The sequence below is a fragment of the Macrobrachium nipponense genome, chromosome 17 (genome assembly GCF_015104395.2).
Source record: "Macrobrachium nipponense isolate FS-2020 chromosome 17, ASM1510439v2, whole genome shotgun sequence".
In the NCBI taxonomy this organism is placed as follows: domain Eukaryota; kingdom Metazoa; phylum Arthropoda; class Malacostraca; order Decapoda; family Palaemonidae; genus Macrobrachium; species Macrobrachium nipponense.
The window spans coordinates 4,265,680-4,289,593 of NC_087210.1; the positions used below are offsets into that span (position 1 = coordinate 4,265,680).

General features: G+C 41.1%; 1 protein-coding gene across 8 annotated transcripts in view; it reads right to left on the minus strand.

Moving 5' to 3' along the window:
- LOC135196132 (pyruvate carboxylase, mitochondrial-like) overlaps positions 1-23,914 on the minus strand; it is a 132,829-nt gene that overhangs the window by 47,842 nt on the left and 61,073 nt on the right. For 7 of the 8 annotated variants that reach the window (XM_064222660.1, XM_064222657.1, XM_064222659.1 and 4 more), the window contains 7 exons: positions 22,676-22,816; positions 18,099-18,286; positions 15,505-15,689; positions 14,995-15,160; positions 5,412-5,557; positions 1,740-1,964; positions 835-998 (listed from right to left, as the gene is read on the minus strand). In XM_064222660.1, coding sequence (XP_064078730.1) covers positions 835-998; positions 1,740-1,964; positions 5,412-5,557; positions 14,995-15,160; positions 15,505-15,689; positions 18,099-18,258 — 1,046 coding nt within the window. In that variant the 5' untranslated portion in view covers positions 18,259-18,286; positions 22,676-22,816. The remainder of the gene's footprint in view (positions 1-834; positions 999-1,739; positions 1,965-5,411; positions 5,558-14,994; positions 15,161-15,504; positions 15,690-18,098; positions 18,287-22,675; positions 22,817-23,914) is intronic. The other variant, XM_064222658.1, reaches the window with a different exon arrangement.

Here is a 23,914-nt window from a genome sequence, read left to right on the forward strand (position 1 = left end):
TACGTATCGGAACAAACTGGTATTTACATACATAGTTACCTCAACAAGGCTGTCATTGTTATTAGCCAACTGTAAAGCCTGGATTCCTGTACCTATATGCCAAAATAATAAAGATTCACTCTTTGTTACCGTTAGATAAGTCGACCCCCTAATTTTGGTATGATTTTTTGGGGCTAAAAGGTCGACTTATACGCCGAAATATACGGTATGTATTGTATGAAGATATCAAAAAGAATATGTTGGTAATACTACGGCCCTTAATCATAAAAGGTTGAGAGTTCCTTTATGCTTACACCCTAAGTTGGAATAAGCTCTTGAGTGTGTTAATGACCCGCTCATAGGTCATTATTAAATGTTTATTGGTATTGAGAGAACTTATCCTCAAACATTAGAAACTGCAACAAGTACTATAGCGGGTATTACTAAATTAATTTTGTAAGGTTTTATGGAAATGAGATTTCAAAATTCTGTCTAATTAGTTTATAACATTAGTTTTCACCACAGAAGTTGCAATTGCATCAGGAAAACCATGTAAATTAAGGGTAGATTAGCATATGCTAAGGATAAAACAGCCCATAAACTGCATTTTACTTTTCTGTCATCTCTGTGGTTCTATTACTGTCTAAAAGCACTGTGAAGACACCACCAGCTTCAAAAGGTAGATTTAGTGGTCTATATGTTGTGACATAATAGGCTGGTACCCAATTATTTTAACTTAAAAGTTTCATTTAATTTCATGCTCTTGTCAGTTAAAACAAGCAAACCTTTACAAAAACCAAGCAATAGACCATTAAAACAAGTTTTAGAAAAGAAAGAAAAGCTAAGCATACTTACCCTGTTATTTCTTCTGTAACAGTATGTTCCACTTGCAAGCGAGCATTGACTTCAATGAAATAGTAGTTACCAGTATTGTCTAATAAAAACTCAACTGTTCCAGCATTCTCATAGCCTACACTTCTGCAAAGTTTCACTGCATCAGCTGCCATCGCTGCCCTAAGCTGAAATGAATTCAGTATTGGTTTAAAATCTTGTTATAAATGAGAAATCAGCCTATGTAATATCAATTATTTTCAGTTAGGTATTATATTGGAATAGTATTTTGACAAATTAATGCCACTACACAAAAGTGACACAGCTGCCACTCCTTTGGTCTGCGCTATATTTGCAGGCTGAAATAATTAGTTTATGAAGGATACTGCCATTTATCTGTCATGCTCATGTTGCTAGTATCTCCACTATTTTCCATTCTGAATATTTTCGTGGCCACATTAGGGCTTTGAAAAGTACCCAGACATGAAATCTGGAAAAAAGCAGCCACGTAATGAAGACAAATTTTTAAACTACTTTTTTGGGGTAAGATATCAACTGAATTAATTTGTAAACTCATAATACAAAATGAAACGAAGAATTCCACTTTTCACATGCCAAGCCTTCAATCCAGCACTTTGTCAATTGCACTAAGACAGGCATAGGTTTCATATCATGGTTATCACCTCTAAACATTTATGATTTACAGCATAAAAACTTAAAACTGGGTATTTAAAGGCCAAAACTTGGAAACATATTATCCTATCATTTACCAAATAAGATATTTCTAAATAAATGTATTAATGCTCTGAGACCTTTATTTTCAGTTGTCCTAAATTCCCTGTTATGGAATTCTGAAATAACAATGTTCTCATGTACTGTACTGTGATATGCCCATTGTGGTTTTCCCATTAAATAAAGTTACACCTCACCTCTGCATTTAGATTAGGAGCAGGAGCTACCTCCACAAGTTTTTGATGCCTTCTCTGAACTGAACAATCACGTTCAAACAGATGAACAACATTGCCAGCTTTGTCACCCAATACTTGAAGTTCAATGTGTCGTGGGTTTTCAATGAACTTTTCAATAAACATGGCCCCATTTCCAAAAGCAGCTTCTGCCTCTGATGATGCTCTGCTGAAATTTTCTTTAACTTCCTGTTGGACATCAAGCATTTTGTATAAATAAATACTGAACAAAACATATTTACAATACGTAATATGTATTCGTACTACAGTATATCCCCTTTACACAAAATAATAATAATTAACATTATTCCTCAAAAATGACATCAATAAATTTCAAAAATACTAGTGCTGTACATTCCCGACGTTGCTCTCAAAATTTAACAGAATACATTAAACAGTTTTCTAAGAAGTACAAATATCATGAAACTTTTTCTCATGGATGTAAAAGTAGAAATAGTGCATGCCTACTGAACAATTACAATTACTTCTTAAACCAAATCAGATGAAAAGTCTGCAAATTAACTGTAGAGTAAAACTATAAAGGTGAAAACACTGGTATTAATAAACAAAAAGTTCTGAACAAATAAATACAATACACGTATAGAATGTGAAGAAAAAGTGACAGACTGGGCCACAAGGAAGTGATGAAATTAGTTCTCCTAAAATATTAGGAAGTAAAGAGAGCTATAAAATATCAAGAACAAAGAGACCATCACAAAATTTGAGCTTGCAGAAATGACACAATACATAAGGCAGCACATATACTTGTGTGATGTGGCAATAAAGATGCATTTATTTAGTATCATTTGTGTAATGTGGCACCAAATATGCATTATGTGTAGATATTTCATTTGTATAATTTATTGACTAACAATTATGAAGAAGGATGAAGTAATATGTATATGTCAGGTTATTGTATGGAATTGGTATATTTTATGAGCTATCACACAAACTTCTCAAGACCATTGGGGAGTAACAATGCCTTTAGGGCAGTACGTAATGCCCAATATAGAGGTGTAAGTGTTTCAGGCAGTTCAAGCACTAAAATGGTGAAATATTTCTGAGAATAAGAAGTATTTCTGGGCTCAGCCGTGTCGCTCCGTGAAATGTGTCCTCTTTAGCACTATTTCTAGTAAAATATTGCTATGATACCAGAGAACTGCTAAATTGGACATGTCAGAAGTCTCTGACTCGCTCACCTAAATAAAAGGTGTCGGTATAGAACTGGGGCGAGTGTTAAACACTACCACAGCAACCCCTCCAATTAGCCTTTTCCTCATCAAAAGACCCTGAAAACGGGGAGCCGACCTATAGGTCACACCCAGCTACCCTGTTGAAGGGGACTGCGGCGTCATTCTTATCGATAGCCTCACAGCGTTACACGCTTGTTTATAGCTATCTGTTCTTTTTATTGGTTTCTTTATTCTTTTTCGTTATGGATCGTCAATCTGCCTCTTCACCCAAGTTAAGTACTGGTTCGCCCTTTTTCTGTATGTAGGGAGTGATTTTGCCTTTCGTTTTGCCTTTATTTAGGATTTTGTTAGGCGTCTCCTCCCGTAGCGAGCGGTAGCGAGCCGCCATTACGTCGTTCCTTTGTTTTGTAAGCGGGCTTCTTTCAGTACCTATATGTTTATATACTCGTAACTTATAATATTTCAGTATATATTTTCAGTATATATTTTATTTATGTCTTGGGTGGCAGTTGCTTTGTCGATCTTGTTTGATCTACGTTTATTATTTTCATGATTTCCTGTTTTTCAAGGGGGTCGGCGTTCGTGCACGTTTCTTTGTTTCGTGCTTCGATGTTTATCTACCGTTCCCCCCTCCCCCCTTTTATTTTAGTTTGGTATTTTCCATTCAAGAATTCCCCCTTTTTCTTTTCGTCAGCTTACCGTTTGTTTTCGTTTTGTCGGTAAGCAAGTAATTTTTCCTTGTTGCGACCACTCTCATTGAGTGGCCTCCGTTGCGTTTTATATTTTTTGCCCCTTATTTTCATTACCCCTGTTAAAGCATGGTTTTCCCTTAGCTTTAAGTAATTGATTTTATTTTGTCTATGTATATTTGGGTGTTCGGTCGGCAGCTAGCCTTCATAGGCTTTGCCTGCGTTTCCCTCGTGATCCTTTATTCGCGGGGATTCGCTGGTCACGTGATCGTCCCCCTTCAGCCCTCCCTCCCTCCCCCTCTCGTGGGACTCCCCGTAGTTGGGTGCCGCTCTCGTTGTTTGTCGCTGACGGCCGGTCCCACCAGCGGAGGGGGAGGTGTAGTGGGTCTCCCAGGACCTTGGGCTGGGGAGTGTCGCTGCTTAGCCGACCGCCTCCGGAGTTGTTAGTCGCACTGCGTTTCAGCCTCGGCTTCCGTGGATTGTTGCGCTCTGCTTCTTTCACTCCCAGAGCTTACATCCACCCGCCTAAAACATTCCCTCTCCGCTTAAGGCGGGTTTAGATTCCGGCCTCTCCCGGAGTCATTGAGGGTAACGAGATGTTACTAACCTGATAAACTAATTTGGTTAGTCTTGCCTTCTGATCATGGGAAATGTGAATTCTTATTCAATAATACAAATGATAAGCACTTTGTCCTTAAAAATCACACGTTCTATGTGTATTCCACATTGGACACACACTAAACATGTTTGAATTTTGTACTAAACCAGTGAAGAACTAGAAAGATAATGAATCTTTTCTGAGTCCGGGAATAATCATGAATACCTTGAAGTGTGCCATGTAATTACCATGTTATTCTACAGTATCTGGTTACTATCAACGATCTTTAACAATATGCTGATATGAACCCAGTATGACAATTCAGATGTATTTGCTGACTAAAGGCTACAAACTAATAATTGAGTTACACAACAAATCCATATGATACCTTTATTAATTCTACAATAAAAGGCCCAAATGACAAACTTCAATTATCCATATAAAGATACTCAAAAGAGCACCTATTATTTCTTACTGCTGTTCATATCTTAAAAGAGAAAAATGAATTTGTTCTTTATGTCCTTATAAGGTAAATGATTTTCAATGTTAATAATTACCTTCATTAATTACAAAACTAGCAAATTATCCATAAGCCACACTGCTCACTTGAGCCCACTTTCTGGCTTGAACAAACTTTAATCTGCAGTATATGAGGATGATTTATGTCAACTGGAGAAACTTCAGCCCTATTATTCTTCAGAAGCCTTTTAAGATTTTCCTATATGCGGTATTCCTTTATAAAACTTCTGATCCTACCATAAACCCCAACCTGGCTCTAGGGGCCACAGTTGGTAGAGAACTCAATCTATACTACATAAGGAAGCATTAATGCCAAATAAATACATGTACTAAAATTGGCCAAGTAGCTCTAGATATGATTTTTAAATTACCCTACCATATTTTCACTACAGTACGTATCTCTTAATCATCTGTACTTGGAAGGAAGGGGGAGGAAGATGCTCCATATGAAGTTTGGTTCAAACTGACCCAGTGGTTCTGGAAGAGCAGTCAAAAATGTGAAAAGTTTACAGCGGACAGAGACACATACATAAATGAATACATACACATAAAATTTTTGATGAGAAAAGTTTACTTGAGCTTTCAGCTCAAGTAAGCTAAAAACTACAAAAGGAAAAAATCAAAAATAACTACTTACCGATAATTCTCTCACAACTCTCATACCTCGTCCTCCACCTCCATATGCTGCTTTTAACATAACAGGCAATCCATACTTAACACAGAACTCATGTGCTTCTTGAGCAGTTGTGACTGGATGGTCAGTTCCAGGTACAACTTGAACACCTGAATAATTAAGAAACAAGAACAGCTTTAGCAGGTTACAGTAGTTATCATTAGTGGATCATTAAATTTTAAATCTTTCTTTTGCATCATAGCCCTAAAAGTTATAAATCACCTAGCATCTTCATTGAATTCCTCTATTAGGAATAAGCAATCTTGGTTTTAGTGCTGAGTACTTTCAGTATTGAATTCTAGAAAATTCTGATCCTTTGTCAGCAGAGTAATTCTTATTTAATGAAGTGTTTGAATTAAGATACTACATATCAGGAAACCAAATCTGCAACAAAAATGACATGCTATAAGATTCCCGATGGTAACCACAGATGACAACTGTAAGCATCAGTCAAGTCATACCAGGGACATAAGCCATACACCTTAAGGATAAAATATTTGTATGCCATCTATAGTATTGTCTCAGGAGCTACTGATGAAACTACTGATCCTGGCAAAGTCTTTTAAGTGTAAAATCAAAGTGAAACTCTGTTGCTTAGTTTCTTAGCCTTTCTTGGGTCACAGAGAACAATACGTAATTTCTTTCAAGAATTATGTATTCACATAACACTGGAATTTTCCCTCTCCCACCTTTCCTAAAGAGAGGTAGTACTGATTTAGTCTTACATGGAACACTAGATCATAAAGGATTTTGCAGTTGCCCTTCAGCCCCAGATGCATTGCCATCTGCAGTCCACTTTTCATCAGATTCCTTTCATCTCTTAACTCAAAGTTGCTCAACTTCTTTGTGAATTTATCTTAAATATCAACAAGGATGTGGAACTACCAACATGAATGATTAAGTTTCAGTTGGGCAACTTAAAAATTCAAACAGCTTATGCCTGCACCTTTCTTTTAATTCATTACAGTATGTACATATTATGACATTGTTGGTATGCACTCAGATGACCGAGAGTGTTAGGTGCCTACGGTAGGCTACACTCCTTGAACTGGTTCCATATGTTGAGGAATTTAGAGCTGTGAGAAAGTTTCAGGTCAGCACCATTTTGGTACGCGGTGACTACAATATTTCTTTACCTTAACCTGTACATCACTTGTGGAAATTAAATTCTGATGTAGGGATTATTCCAATTATAATCAACTTTATTCTTGACATCCCTCTATCCTCTGTGGATGTAAAGCATTTTTCTTCATCTGGTTCAATATCATTAATCCACCTATCATAAGATTTTTTCCAAATTTTCTCCACCATACATTAAATGAAGTCAAAATAACTGTTTGAATTCTAATTAGTTCTAATCTTTGACACTGGGTTATATCTTGAAATAAGTTATTCTATTTTATACCAACAAAGAGTTAAAGAGTGAAATTTCATTTTAAGTACCTTATAATCTGATATGCTACAGTAAAAAATTAACATCCTTTGCTAATAAAGTATAATTATTCATCATCTGTAATTCGAACTTTACCTCTCTTTGTTTTCACAAAATCTGTATTTGCTTTCTTCCTCATGTAAACTAATTTATTGTTTTGTACATGAACTTCCCTGCCAGATATATACTTAGCTATAGTCTCCGACGTTCCGACAGAATTTCAAATCTCGCGGCACACGCGACAGGTAGGTCAGGTGGTCTACCTTACCCGCCGCTGGGTGGCGGGCGTATGAACCAATCTATCTCTCCAGCCAGATTTTTTTTTTTTTTCTGTCGCTGAAGCGATAACAACTGTTGTCGTTTCATTCCGATATATTCTTCATTTCTCGCTTGCCTGGAGATTGATTTGGACATTTTGGTGACGTATTCGCTCTATGTTGGCTTGGCATACGCTGATTGTGGACCGTTATTGACTTTGCGCTGGATTTTCCTGTAGAATGTCTGATTTTGATTCTGTTTCCAAAACTCCGGTTTTGTTTAGAGTATGTTTGACCGATGGATGTAAGGTGAGGTTACCGAAAGCTGCGGTTGACCCTCACACTTTCTGTGTTAAATGTAGGGGGAATGAATGTTCGTTTAGTAACCCGTGTCAAGAGTGTGAGGTTTTGAACGAAGATGAATATAAGGCTCTTTCTTCTTATATTAGGAAACTTGAAAGGGATAGGGTACGTAAAGCTTCTTCAAGGAGTTCGAGCAGGTCGAGAATGAGTGAGAATGAAACTAACATTAATGTAGTTTTAGAACCTTCCTCCCAGGTCTCAGCTCCTGCTCCCCGCACCGAAGCCGTAGATTCGTCTTCGGAGGCGGCGGCCTCAAAAGCTTCCTTGTGTTCTAAGGAAGACAAGAATCTTCGTACTGATCAAGGTAAGAGTGTCAGTGATGATAAGTGCAGTGTACCCAGTGATGTGGAGGGTGCGTCTGACCGGCTCCTTAGTGCCTCCAGGCCTAGACCTCTTCCAGACTCCCAGTTCCAGTGGAGGAGGAAAGTCGAAAGCCGCAGGAGGGCTAGGGAGAGCCCCCACCGGTCAGGCGTCCCCTCGGCAGATCCTGAAGTTCGCTCCCAGGCTGCCTTGGATCGTAAGAAGAAGAATATTCTTCGCCAGTGTTTTTCGTCATCCTCTTCTCCTTCGCCGAAGCGTGGTTGGAGCTCTAAGGAGGCGTCACGCCCGTTGAAGAGGGCTGCGGAGGCTCCCTTCAGTACGTTAGCGTCCAGCCCATAAGACTTTTCTGATGTAGCTTCCTTGCAAGCAAAGAAGCCTAGGAGATCCGGTGATCGCCCTCCTTCTCCCGCGCCTCGCGCTGAGCTTGCTTCGGAAGAAGATCCTGGGGGGACTCCTTCTCGAGTGCTAGCGGGCCTACAAGCTCAGATCACAGCCTTGGCAGACTCCTTGGCATCGAGATCGCGTAGAAGGAAGGATTTGTCTCTCCCTATCAAGAGATCGAGGCGCGTTTCGTCGGAAGAGCGCTCTCCTTGTAATCGGCGTTCTCCTTCTTTTGAGGATTCTTCTACACATCGTAACATTTCACGAGAGGAACACCACTCCCGCTCGGAGGTGTCGAGACGCCATTCGACGGATAGGCGCTCCTTGGACTATGAAGATATTTCCCCAAATCGGATTCCTGCCTCGGGTAGACGCTCAGCCCCTTCTGTTTCTCCTTCTTCTAGAGTTCGTGCAAGAAGAGAGAGTCGCTCAGGTCATAGAAGACTTAGTTCGTCGTCTCCGTCTCATCTTTCTTCTCCTCGTCTTCTCAGAGAACCTAGGGAATGCCCTTCTGAAAGTAGGCGCACTTCTCCTTCCGACTACTGTAGTCGGGCGTCGGATAACGTGACTGGTAGGCGCTCATCGCATGGAGTTCGCTCCTCCCCTGTAAGACATCAAGAGTCTAGTAGGAGCCCTGCTCCTGGTAAGCGTCATTCTTTAGTAGCTGTTCTCCTGGAGAAAGACACCTTGATCCTCGTTTACTTCGTTCTCCTAGTAGGCGCTCTTCGTTCTCGAGACTCCCTACTCCTGATCGGTCTCCTCTTGCTAGAAGTCAAGAACGCCTCAAGCGCCCTGATTCTGTTAGGCGCTCGGAGCCTTACAGACGTTCTCCCCTTGGTAAGGACCAAGATCTCGCCGAACGCCCTGTTCCGTTTAAGCGCTCGGAGTGTAGCAGCCGCTCTCCGCTTCGTAGGCATCAAGAGCCTCTCAAGCGCCCTGCTCCTGAAAGGCGCCCTATTTTTAGCAACGTTTCGCCGCTTGGTAGGCGCCAGGATTCCACTAAGCGCCCTGTGACAGATAGGCGCTCGGCGCCTAGTAGCCGCTCTCCTCACGATCGGCGCCAGGATCTTAGCAGGCGCTCTCCCTCTCGTAGTTTCCCTAGGGATAGACGTGGTCTTTCTAGAGAAAGGAGTCCTTCCTCTTTTGCTGTTAAGAGTTTGTCTGCATTTAGGAAGGAATGCGAGTTTAGACAAGAATTTTCGGATAAGCGTCCTTCTTTTACAACTCGTCGTTCTCCTGTACGCCTCTCTACTTTGGAATCTTCTCCTCATTCAAGACGTTTGTCTCCTTCATCGCACTGTACCCCAGCTAGGAAATCATCTAAGGATTCTCATAAGGATCCTCATCCCCGTTCTCCTCCTCAAGAAGACCAGGAAGCCTCTGAGGAAGAAACTAATACATCGGCAACAGTTTCTTCGTACAAGAAGCTCACAGAGCTTCTCCTTCAGGAGTTCGGAGAGTCTTTGAGCCCTACTGCTCCTCCTTCTCCACACTCGTTGTTCTCCACAGCGAAAGCAACGAAAGGATCTTCGTGTGTGAGAATGAAACCGACTCTTTCTATGAGAAAGCGCTCAAGAGTTTCGGTTCATGGATGCGTACTAAAGAAGAAGCGGGGAAAACTATGTTTGCCTTCCCTCCGTCGAAGCTTTCAGGACGGACAGGATTTTGGTATGAGACAGGAGAACCCTTGGGACTGGGCCTTCCGTCTTCAGCTGACGCAGATTTTTCGGCACTAGTAGACGCCACTAGAAGATCAGCTTTGAATTCGGCCAAAACTACGTGGGCAATGAATGAAATAGATCACATTCTAAAAGGCATTTTAGAGTCTTGGAAGTTTTCAACTTTCTCGATTGGTCCCTCGAGTCCTAGCCAAGAAAACTCAAGGACCGGACACGTTTTCTCCGGAGGATTTGAATTGTGTCTTATCCTGTATGGATAAATCGGTGAGGGATGGGTGGGCCAGCGAAATAGCTTCACTGTTTGGAGCAGGGGTCTTGAAGAAAAGATCAGTATTTTGCTCATTTTTAACAAAGTCGGTCTCACATGCTCAGAGATCGTCTTTGCTTTTTGCCCCTCTCTCTACGCAGCTGTTTCCTAAACACCTGGTTCAAGACATTTCGAAGGCTCTCTCTCTGCCAAAGCTACGCAGGACCTTCTAGCGCAGTCTGCAAGGAAGCCGCGCCCTACCTCCAGACTAAGACGAAGAAAGCTAAGCCGACCTCTCAGGAACCCTTTCGAGGGGCTTCTACCTCTAGATCCTCTTCGTTCAGAGGTCGGAAACCAAATAGAAGAGGGAGGACTTTTACGAAGTCAATCAAACCTCCCAAGTAAGACTCAAGTCCTTCAGACAACTGTAGGCGCCAGGCTTTTACAGTTTGCAGAAGTCTGGGCCCAGAAAGACGCAGATGCCTGGACCCTGTCAATTTTGAGGAAGGGCTATCTAATCCCGTTCTCTTCGAGGCCTCCCTTGACGAATACCCTGAGGGAGTTGACGGCCAGATACAGGGACCCCATCATGAATCAAGCCCTCCGACTAGCGGTAGATCAGATGCTGGAAAAGGAGGCGATCGAACTAGTGGCAGATCATCTTTCGGCAGGCTTTTACAACCGCCTGTTCCTAGTTCCGAAATCCTCAGGGGGATGGAGACCGGTGTTGGATGTAAGCGCCCTGAACTTCTTCGTCGAAAAGAAGAAGTTCACGATGGAGACCACTGCCTCGGTGTTAGCAGCACTCCGTCCAGGGGACTGGATGGTGTCCTTGGACTTACAGGACGCTTACTTCCACGTACCAATCCATCCTTCCTCGAGGAAGTTTCTAAGATTCATGATGGGGGGAAGAATCTTCCAATTCAGGGCCCTGTGTTTTGGCCTCTCCATGGCCCCCCAAGTCCTTTACGGCCATCATGAGGAATGTGGCACAATGGCTTCACCTAGAAGGGGTGAGGATTTCGCTCTATCTCGACGATTGGCTTATAAGGGCCAATTCCAGAGATCGTTGTCTGAAGGACTTGAAGAAAACCCTGGATTTGACTTATTCCTTAGGACTTCTGGTCAATCTGCAGAAGTCAAGTCTGATTCCCGCTCAAGAGTGCGTTTATCTGGGGATCCAGATGAACTCTCTGAGTTTTCGGGCTTTTCCGTCACAGGAGAGGATAGCCCGGGGACTCGAAAAAGTAACAACCTTCTTAGGGAAAGAAGTATGCACAGTGAGGGAGTGGATGAGGTCTGCTGGGGACGCTCTCCTCATTCGGAGCAATTTGTTTTCCCTAGGAAGGTTGCACCTGAGACCGCCTCCAATTCTTTCTTCATCGGAATTGGAGTCGTCCTTCTCAGGATTTGAAGTTCTCCCTGTCAATTTCTCTTCAAATCAAGAAGGAGTTAGCATGGTGGGCGGATCCCGACAAGTTCTCGCAGGGACTGCCGCTTCAATCCCAGAACCCCAGCCTGGTGTTGTTCTCCGATGCGTCGGAAACAGGTTGGGGGGCGACTCTGGGAACCAAGGAGGTGTCAGGAACCTGGATGGGGGACCAGTCTTCCTGGCACATCAACAGGAAAGAACTAATAGCCGTGTGGCTTGCTCTGAAGGAGTTCGAGTCAGATGTGACAGGAGCAGTTGTGCAAATAAACTCGGACAACACCACGGCTCTGGCATATATCAGGAAAAACAGGGGGGGACGCATTCCTTCTCTCTGTACGAAACAGCAAGAGATCTTCTTCTGTGGACAGAAGAAAGGGGGATAAAACTTCTCACCAGATTCGTACAGAGAAAGGAATGTAAGGGCAGATCTCCTCAGCAGGAAAGATCAGGTCCTTCCCACAGAGTGGGACTCTGCACCAAGATGTTTGCCAGAGCCTTTGGAAGTTGTGGGGCAGGCCTCTCTTAGACCTGTTTGCAACTTCAAAGAACAAAAGACTGGATCTGTATTGCTCGCCCATCTCGGATCCAGGAGCAATAGGGATAGACGCTCTCCTACTCGATTGGAAAGGACTCGATGTATACGCGTTTCCCCCCTTCAAGATTCTGGGGTTGACTTTAAAAAAGTTCGCAGAGTCAGATTCCGCGAGGATGACTTTGATAGCTCCCTTTTGGCCAGCACAAGATTGGTTCACAGAGGTGCTGGAATGGCTAGTGGATTTTCCAAGATCGCTTCCTCTAAGGAGCGATCTACTCAGACAGCCCCACTTCGACAGGTACCACAAAAACCTCCCCGCTCTCAGTCTGACTGGCTTCAGACTGTCCAGAACTGGTCAGAGCGAAAGGCTTTTCGTCAGCAGCTGCTAAGGCAATCGCTAGAGCGAGGAGGTCTTCCACCTTACGCGTGTACCAGTCGAAGTGGGATGTCTTCAGAAGATGGTGCAAGAGGAATAACGTTTCCTCTTCCAGTACCTCTGTGAATCAAATTGCAGATTTCTTTTTATTCTTAAGACAAGAATGTGGCTTAGTCGTTTCGACGATTAAAGGCTATCGTAGTATGTCTTCAGGCACAGGGGCCTCAACTTATCGGAAGATAAGGACCTACAGGACCTTATTAGGTCTTTTGATACGACGAAAATGCAGTCTCCTAAGACACCTAGCTGGAATTTGGATGTAGTCCTTCAATTCCTTGGGTCCTCTAGGTTTGAACCCCCTAATTCAGCCTCATTCAGAGACCTTACCAGGAAGACTCTGTTTTTATGATGGCTCTAGCTTCGCCAGAAGAGTGAGTGAGCTTCAGGCGATTGATGGTAATGTGGGTTTTAAGGAGGACTCTCTCATTTGCTCTTTCCTTCCTGGTTTTCTTGCAAAGAATGAAGAACCCATCAAGTCCATGGCCCAAGAACTTCGAGATTCGTAGGTTATTTTCTTTGGTAGGAGAAGAACCCGAGAGAACTCTTTGCCCAGTGAGAATGGTGAAATACTACCTTAGAAGAAAAGAGCAAACTGAAAGCCAACGAGAGGTCCTGTGGTGTTCAGTAAAAGAGCCTACTCGTCCATTGTCGAAGAACGCATTGTCCTTCTTCTTGAGAAGCCTCATCAAAGAAGCACACGGATCCTGCAGAGAAGAACATCTTAGGCTTCTTAAAGTGAAAGCACACGAAGTAAGAGCCATAGCAACTTCTCTTGCTTTCAACAAGAATATGTCCGTGCGAAATCTGATGGAGACAACATTCTGGAGATGTCAGTCAGTGTTCGCGAACGAACCACTACTTACGTGATGTGAGAATCACTTACGAAAAATGCTTCGCCTTGGGCCCGTACGTATCTGCGGATTCAGTGCTGGGGCAGGGAGCTGGAACTCATCCTGTTTAGTAGTATAAATTTTTCCCCCTTGTATTTGTTGTTGTTGGTTGCCGTAAAGAGGATGCATGAAGGCATCTCTTTAGGTCGTAATACTAATCTTTAGTAGTTTGGTTAGGTGGTCTGATGAGTGTGGCTCCTTGCAGTAGTAGTGGTTAGGACCTGTTAAGATAGGGACGAACTCCCTTTAACAGGATCCGACTTGGATTCTACCACACAAAGGGATCACATATCCCAGTGGTAGATCCGAGAGTCTTTCAGCATCAGGTCACGTCCTAGCTGTAGCTCTCCAGGCAACGCAGACTCAGAGACAATATCAATGAAGTCTTCTGCCTGAACAGGTAAGAACCAAGGTTATTTATATCCTACAACATCAGTTGTTTCTTATCTCTCCTTATTACTTTAGCTGTCTCTTACCCTCCACCAAGGGTGCCAATCAGCTAAGTATATATCTGGCAGGGAAGTTCATGTACAAAAATGATATTGTTAAACTACAATAAAGTTTTGTACATACTTACCTGGCAGATATATACGTCTAATGGCCCACCCAGCCTCCCCTCAGAAGACAGGTGAAAGAAAAAAAATCTGGCTGGAGAGATAGATTGGTTCATACGCCCGCCACCCAGCGGCGGGTAAGGTAGACCACCTGACCTACCTGTCGCGTGTGCCGCGAGATTTGAAATTCTGTCGGAACGTCGGAGACTATAGCTAAGTATATATCTGCCAGGTAAGTATGTACAAAACTTTATTGTAGTTTAACAATATCATTTTTCACAAAATCTGTATTTGCTTTCTTCCTCATGTAAACTAATTTATAACTTTTTATCCAATTGTGCTCTCTGTTCTCATCTGATCTGTTTCTTATCCCATCACAATTACAAACCTTCATAGAGTTTAGATCACTGCAAAACTTGACTTGTAGCTACCGTATATTTCAAAATGCTAATTCTGATTTACTGTTGGCATGTCGGAATTCATCAATAATTCATCATTACCAAAATTTATTTGTTATATATTCTATATATTCTTATATTTAAGGTTTACTACTCTATAATCTTTTTTCTCTGAGCTACAAGGTGACTTTTATGTCTTCGCATTATACAGGTAGCATGTCATTACATACTGTTCCACTGAGCTTAAGGAAATTCCTTTCTCCTTCTAGGCAGACTTTTAACATCCATTGGGTCACCCCTTCCCACATTTCATACAAGGATATTAGTATCATTAAAGTACATACACAACTCCCTGATCATTTCCTACTGTCTAAAGCTCAGCCCTCATTTCACTTTGTGCTTTGGTTTTTCCTGGCTTATAACATACCTCTTTGAGAGGCTAGTATAACACTTTCTTAGGGTGAAGACCCACTTATTTTTTCCTCCTTTAACTACTCTCTTTCTGCCTGGGAAAATCAAAGGTACCGGGGTACTTGTCCTAATACCCTCTGTATTGATAAAAAGTAATAATAATAATAAAAAAAAAATTTTCACTAACACATAAATCTCACATTTTACATACCGGCTTTAATAGCAGTCTGTCTTGCTGCAACTTTATCTCCCATCTTCTGAACAACCTCTGGTGATGGTCCAATAAACCTTATTCCATTATCTAAGCAGGCTTGAGCAAAATCAGATCTCTCTGACAAGAAACCATAACCAGGATGAATGGCATCTACTTTGTTTTCCTAAAGGAATGGAAAATATAAAAAGAAACTCTGGATAAATAACACATCACCAAAAACTTTTTGAAAATTATTTACTGCTTATCTGTATTATGCTACAATATCCAGCACTAATAATGAGCCTAGTTATGATAAATATTTTGATCTTTTCTCACTAATATTAACAAGTAGGTTCTTTTCTACACAGTTCTAATCAACATTCCCTCAAATCTAAAAGTAAGATTTTTACACCAAGTTCTCTATGACATGTGCAAACCATTGCTTTAAAATGTGGTCATTCACTAGCCTCGGTCTATTACAGATTAAAGATAACAAACTTTACTTGCTGCCAACTTCACATTACTTGCCTTTGCTGTGCGAATAATTTCAGGGATGCAAAGATAAGCCTCAACTGGAGTAAGTCCTTTTCCAATAAGGTAAGATTCATCAGCTTTTTGTCTATGCATATGCATCCTGTCTTGCTCACTATACACTGCAACGGATCTAATGCCAAGTTCAGTGCATGCCCGGAAGACTCGAATTGCAATTTCACCTGTCATAAAAGAAAAGTCCAAGATATATTAACTTACAATCAATTCTCTGGTGGAATATGTGAAGTATACTAAAAATTCCAGTTAGTATACAGTGCGACTCTCAACATGGATGAAGATATCTTATATAAAACAGTGCAGTACACATTAGAATACCCATGAAAAAACTAATGGACACCAAAAGATTTGTGTATCCTATTTAAAAAACAAAGACAAGTTTACCATGCATTTCTGGAGATTAACAAAAAAAAAGAAAAAGAAAAAAAACATGATCACAGATACAGGATCTATCAAATTGTACATAAATTCTAATAGTTAAGATTATTATTCTGCATGTAAACCTATCAATCATGTCGTACACTATGCATTGAAACCAATCATGTCGTACTTTATGCATTGAAATCATTCTGCCTTTCACAGGTTCACTAGGCTATTGCATGAAAGACACAAGACAAAACAGTAGTTCTTACTGCACGTTTCCTGTGTATTCTCAGTTATGTCTCCTCCAAAAATCTTGCATGCAGGAGTGAGGCTCATGGGGCTAGTAGGGGGGCCATAATATAGAATTAATGATTTTTGGAAAATCTTAAGCTATAATAAAAAATCAGTTTTCTTCATAACTACCTCACTGACCACAAGTAAGTCTGAACCTCTATTTTGGATGAAAGTCTAGATGCTGAATGCCCAAGAGTATGCTAGTATCATACAGTAGAGAAATCAGGAACTGAAGAATTAGGACCCAAATCTAACAGTAGAGAAATCAGAAACTGAAGAATTAGGACCCAAATCAAATAACTTTAAACGTTTTTCCATCAAGTAAGAGGTTATCAGACTAGGAAACGAAATAATTCAACAAAAGAGATGTACAAGTCAATAATGCCAGAGGTCTATGTTTTAGGATAGTGCCATTATCAAAGGGTGAAGATGAACTGAGCTGAGCTGAAGATGATGAATACTAGTCCCAACTTTTATCTTTAGCAATGGAAGACAGGGCTGGAATTGCAAATGGTGCTTGATGGGGTACACAACAGGCTACTGGTCATTCAAGCCTTCTCTGTGAAGAGGGAGCAGACAACAAATGCACTACTGTCAAAACTAATGTGAGTATAACCTTCCATGACAGACCAAAGACAAAATAAACTTCACAGATGAAAGGATTAGAAGCATAAGATATTTAAGTAGGGACACACATAGGTCATCACTTGTATACCAGGTGACTATTCATGGCATGTCTCCTGATGAAGAAAAGTTAACAAACTTGGATGCAACTCCTGCAACAGAGTGAGATTACCTATTAATGAATGAAGCCTGTGTTCCTAAGACGAAGCTAACAACTGCACGACCCCTTTCTAATCATAAAATTCACTCCTTTATCCTTTACTAAAGCATGGACAAGAAAACAGTCAGTGATTCTGATTAATCAGAATATAGAAAATTGATTATTAAAAAAATGCTGCAGATTCATCTCTACTAAACCAAATGCCTTGGGAACAAATAGAAAGTTGTTAAAAGCACTGCAGTTCCAAGGAAATTGAAGATGGCTAAGATGTATCAGAGGGTCCCCAAGGAGCATACACAGATTGACTACTATTTTTTTTCTTTTTTATCAGACAAAAGACATGAACCCAGGAACATATGGGCATATAGCTTATAATTAATTGAGTTGTGCTAAAACAATTCATGAAGCTATACACCCTGATAAACAGACAACTTCATACACAGTGCATACTGATCATTATACTTTTTTTTTTATTTCATTAAATATGGGTATCCTACTTTTTTATGTGCTATTAACAAAGTTCTGATTGTCAATTTTTTAAATCAATCAAAACTCCACATTCGCAAAACAGCAAAATAAAATTACAACTAAAGTGCTCTGTCGTAAATAAATCACTGCTACTCAAATTTAAGATTACCACTATTAGCATTTCTTGGAATCAACAACAAAACATGTTTTCTTTGTAAGTACAGTATGTAGTGATTTTTTTTTATTCTACGCACTTCATAGTGTTCAGTATTGTAGTGAAACATTTTGCAGAAGCATTCTGTATAACTTTCATTGCACTTCACATTTTTGTGACCGAATGCTACGCTACTGTGCAATACTGTATCAGTCATCTAAAATGTGACTGTTATGTAGTATATGTATATTGATGCAATTTACCTGCTCAACTTTTAACAAACAGTGTTGCAGCAGTCACTAAAGCATAATTGTTAATGAAACAACTACTACTGCCTTTGTTTAAAACTGAATGTAGGTTGCTTTAATCCTGAAGATACATGGACAGGCACAGTACTGCAATCAATTTGGTGACCTCATGAAAAATCTGCACACTTACACTAGCTCAACATAGATACCATAAGATGACTATCATTACTAAATGTATAATGCTAATAAGTCAACCACTTACCTCTATTAGCTACAAGGACAGATTTAATAGGACGGTATTCTACACTAGAGGAGGAATGTGCCACTAGCAGTGTCCGCAGGGCTTGTGTCAAGGAGTGTTTCGGGTGGACGGCATGGTGTGCCGATGCTCTCCCAAGGCGTGCCAAGTGAGCCCCCAACATGATGGCTCTTTGGAATACTACTCAGTAACTGAAAAAGGAAACATCACTGTTAAAATGATTACGTACAGAATGCTGTACGTATAGATTTGGGAATCCAAGCATTAAAAGTTCACAACAGAGGAAAAAGTGAAGAGAATTCACTTCATGTCTAACCTTGTGAAATGGTGAAGATGTTAAAGGGATTTCCCTGTTTATGTGGGTATATAGTATAGTATTACTCTACTCCAATGAAGGGACTGCCACATTACAGACAAACAGTATTATACTTTTTGCCAGCAGGTCAGTGCCAAAATGATGAAATCTAATGGTGTTGAAGGAAGAAAGGGACTCATGTCGAGGTTTCTGATATTTTATATACTCAAGCATTAGTTTTAAAAATGATTTAGCAATCAAAAGGACAATGCTTCACCAATAATATAATCTTTGTCTAATTTTCAAGTTTGAAAGGAGGAGATTTTTCACATTTACAGTCTGTATCTTAGAAACTCGGCTCAAGTTACCGAATGCGTATTTTTTCTGCAGCAAACATTCATGTTCTTCTGTTAATATGCTGTATGAGGAAGGAGTTCTCAAGCCACTCATGTCCATAGAGGGTACTACAACAATAAAATATCAGCAGATACACCCAGTCTGGACTGTGATTATAAAAGGAGACACAATGATGTTTTAAAATCACAAACCCTACTATTTTACCTTAGAAATAATGCTGAAGGAACCTATTTCACGAAGCGACACGGCCGAGCCCAGAAATAGTACCATTAAATAAGCCTAATAAGCCTAACTGAAATCTAACTGCCAACACTATTCTCCTTGCATTTTAATATATTTTTATCTGTTTATCAATTATTTCTTCTTTTTTTTAATAACAAGATCTCTTCTTTCTGTGTTTCCCTTTACCTCCTCTTACGCCTCTTCCTAATGACCACCATGTCCTTTGGAAGCTTGAGTTTCAAGTCAATGGTCCATGTGGTTAAGATACATAGTATATCTTAGTTTAACCAGACCATTGAGCTCGTTAACACCTCTTCTAGGGCTGGCATGAAGGATTAGAAATTTTTACGTGGCTAGGAACCAATTGGTTACCAAGTAACAGGACCTACAGCTTAATGTGGGATCCGAACCACATAATATCGAGAAATGAATTCCTAATCACCAGAAATAAATTCCTCTGATTCCAGGTTGGCAGAGCAGGGAATCGAACTCACAACTACCGAATCGGTAGGCAAGCATGTAACCCACTCATCCAACGAGGAACTGGCCCCAGTGGTGGGCATGTTCCATATGAATAGGGATCATCTTCCAAATAATAATAATAATAATAATAATAATAATAATAATAATAATAATAATAATAATAATAATAATAATATTTTGTTAAAGATGATGGCAGCATCAGTGGAATTGATTTTATATATGATCTTTTCAATTCTTCTTATTATTCTCTTCTCATCAGGGCTGATATTTGCTAATAGCTGCCGATGTTCATATCTCGGTGAAAGAAATGTTTTCTAAAAATAAGAATTTATTGTTATGATAACAAAGGTGGTTAACAAATCTTAGTCTAAGGGCGTAACGGAATTCCAACGTTTCCAACCGTATCATCGGTTCATTTTCAAGGAAAGGTGAGCTTGAACTGATTGGAATGGGGTCGTTCGGCGGTATTTATTGTGTCCCAGGTGCTCTGTCTGATGGGCGCTGCATTTTCATTGGCTGAACAGAGGATTAAGTCCTGAGTCAAGCCGTCTTGCAGAGGTGGAAGCTCGCACTGCTTCTCGTGCGGACGCTGGAGACTGGAGCGTAGTATTGGGAAGGTCATTGCCGATAGACGGGGGCACCTGATTGGCCCGTTCGATCGGCTCTATGGTGGTGGCTGGCGGGCGGCGCCCTTCGTGCCACCGTCGGGAGGAGTGAAGTCTCTTGGGTGGTGTTGAGGCTGGGTCTCTCCTTCCCGATGTGTAGGGCCTCCAAGAGGCGGAGGCGACGGTGGTCTGCTGCCTTATCGATAATTCTGATATTAGGAATAATGTCATTCCTAGTTATCCTGGTATTGTGGACGTTTTTGGCATGATTATGGATGGCGCCTTCCTGAGCGTGGCAGGATATCCTCTTCGAAAATCGCAGAGTCGTCATACCAATGTAAGCGCCGGGGCATTCCGGACAGGGCATTTGTACTGGTAGACAACGTTAGTTTTCTTGAGAGGGTCCTGCAGCACGGGGGCTGGATTGTTTTTCATAATCAGGCCACTGGTCTTCTTGCTCTTGTAGTAAATTATTAGTTTCACTTTTTTCGCAGGGTCCGTGGGGGAGACGTTCCTTTCTATGATGGTACGAAGGGCTCGCTCGTCCTCTTTGTATTTCTTATGAAATACTCCCTTGTAAATGAGAGTGACGTCTTCAAGGGCGGCGGGAACGAGGCTCCTGCTGATACCATTTATCGATGTTTCTGCGAATGCATTTAGTGATGTCCCGGTTGGAATACCCGTTGTTAATTAAAACTTGGGCAACACGTTCTAATTCAGTGTGCGTGTCCTTCCACGAAGAGCAGTGTGAGAGAGCTCTCCTGATGAAGGCGCTGATCGCAGTGCGCTTGTATCTCTCTGGACACTCGCTGCTCTCGCCGTTCAGGCACATGCCCAGGTTCGTGGTTTCGTATACACCTGTGTTACGAAGCGCTCCTCTTGTTGCCCGACGAGGACGTCAAGGAAGGGGAGGCGACGGTCACGGCAATGTTCGATGGTGAAGTTGAGTCTGCTGTAGTCGTGGAAGGCTTGTCGCAGGCGCTCTATTTCTTCCACCGTGCTGGCGCTGATGAAAGTGTCGTCAATATACCGGACGTACATAGACGGCTTCTCGATGTTGGCAAATACCCGACGTTCCACAGCACCCATGTAGAAGTTCGCGAAAAGTACTCCGAGGGGAGAACCCATCGCTACACCGTCTTTCTGTGTGTACATATGTCCTCTGTGGGTGGAGAAAGGGGCCTTTTTTGTACAAATTTCAAGGAGTTTTTCGGGGACATGCTCAGGGATGTTTAATGGGGGCGTGGAGTTGTCTCTATATACACGATCCAGGATTATCTGAATTGTTTTTCATCAACGGGGACGTTCGTGAAGAGGGACTCCACGTCCATCGATGCAATAACTCCTCCGGGGGGTGTCGTTTTCAGTGCTTCTAAAAACTCGGCAGATGACTTCAAACTGTGGTCATCTGGAACATAAGGAGTCAAAATAGTATTCAATTTCTTCGCAAGCTGGTATGTAGGAGCGGGAATTTGGCTAATAATGGGGCGTAACGGGTTTCCTGGTTTATGAGTTTTAACGTTCCCGTTATATGTAGCCAAGGTCGTAGTCCCCTACGATCGGCAGCAAGTGAAGGGCATTGGAAGCTGCATTGACAGTCTCAATAATCCTATTAGCCTCACGTTAAATGTCATCTACCGGGTTCTTGGTGATTCTCTGGAATTTGCTGCTGTCTGCCAGTATCTCATCCAACTTGTGGTGGTATTCTTCAGTGTGGATGAGTACAAATGCAGCGGTTTTATCGGCCCGACGGACGGTGACATCCTCTTTCGCTCGGAGTTCTTTGGCAGCTTCCCTCAGGCGCCTGTTGATCACATCACTCTTGTAATCACCGCGTTCCGTGAGGGCCTCGGCCAAGAGGAGGGGCTGCAGGGCGTCCGTAGTACGTAGTCCGCCTCTTGGAGGCCCTACACATCGGGAAGGAGAGACCTAGCCTCAACACCACCCAAGAGACTTCACTCCTCCCGACGGTGGCACGAAGGGCGCCGCCCGCCAGCACCATAGAGCCGATCGAACGGGCCAATCAGGTGCCCCCGTCTATCGGCAATGACCTTCCCAATACTACGCTCCCAGTCTCCAGCGTCCGCACGAGAAGAGCAGTGCGAGCTTCCACCTCTGCAAGACGGCTTGACTCAGGGACTTAATCCTCTGTTCAGCCAATGAAAATGCAGCGCCCATCAGACAGAGCACCTGGGACACAATAAATACCGCCGAACGACCCCATTCCAATCAGTTCAAGCTCACCTTTCCTTGAAAATGAACCGATGATACGGTTGGAAACGTTGGAATTCCGTTACGCCCTTAGACTAAGATTTGTTAACCACCTTTGTTATCATAACAATAAATTCTTATTTTTAGAAAACATTTCTTTCACCGAGATATGAACATCGGCCAGCTATTAGCAAATATCAGCCCTGATGAGAAGAGAATAATAAGAAGAATTGAAAAGATCATATATAAAATCAATTCCACTGATGCTGCCATCATCTTTAACAAAACATGTTTGAGAGAGGGTCTCCTACCTTCAAATAATAATAATAATAATAAATACCCTTAAAGGCTACTAGATACGGCAATAAAAAAGTTATGCTAACATGAACTTCCTAGGCACCACTTACCTGAAGGCTGATGACAGATCCCACACTGGAAATGCGGGAGGGCCTCCTCGTGACAGCCGACTAAGTGGCACCCCTTCAGTGCCGTTCCTCCCTCGCTTGGCTGTCTTAGGTCGGTCTTACAGGGAAGGCTAACTAGACTAGCTGAAATAGACCAGCGTGCTATTAGTATGCATAAGCGAAACAGAACTGTAAATTTACCTGTTACTAATTACTAATAATTCACCTTAATGATATATATATATATATATATATATATATATATATATATATATATATATATATAATATATATATTGTGTGTGTGTGTGTGTGTGTGTGTGTGTATAGATAGATAGATAAATATAAATATATATAGATGTATATACTGTATATGTATATACAATCTATATATATGTATATAAACAATATATAATTTTAAACAAAAAATCTAAATTTACTGCTATATACATATACTTAGCACATTTTAAATTTGTGTTTTTGATGTTTGTATGTATGTTATTTATGTATGTATGTTATTTATGTATGTATGTATGTATGTTTGCGCAAATTTGCACTTCAAAAAATTCTCGTAAACAGTTTACTAGATGAGATTTAAGAAAATCAGCGAACTGTTCATATAGTGGCAAACAGTTTGTAAATATTGTTGGCGGGCAGATGAGATGCTTCAATGATGTTGTGTTAAGACGAAAGGCATACTAAATGGAAACTGACTTCTGACATGCAATCAAGCAACTCAACACTAATCATTTATCTGGTTGGTCACTCAGAAGAAACACAGTTAAAAAGTGTTCGCCTTCTCTGCCTATGAAGAAAAGAAACTGAATCTTTTAAGAATTCTTTTCATTGGAGAACATAATTCCCACAGAAATTAAATTACCACGAGTGCTTTGGAAGATACTAAAAAATTAAACGTGGTTTACTAAATGAAGTTTACCTTATCTGTAATATTCAGCTGTAGAGATTTTAAAAACTTGACTTAAAGAATTAAAAAAAAAATTAATATGAAAAAACGTTAATCTGTATTATGAATAAGCAACGTTTGACTAAACCGTACATGAAAACAATAGTACTTCAGAAATATAAAGCGTAAGAGATTAACGGGAAATTTGGTTGTAAATATAAAAATAAAGCAATTAGTCACACTGGTCGTCCTTATGCGATAATTCTGAACAAATTTATGCTAATTTGCCGACTAATTTAGCCGTTCTTTCTTTCCTTCGGCTGCCAGACCAAAGAATCC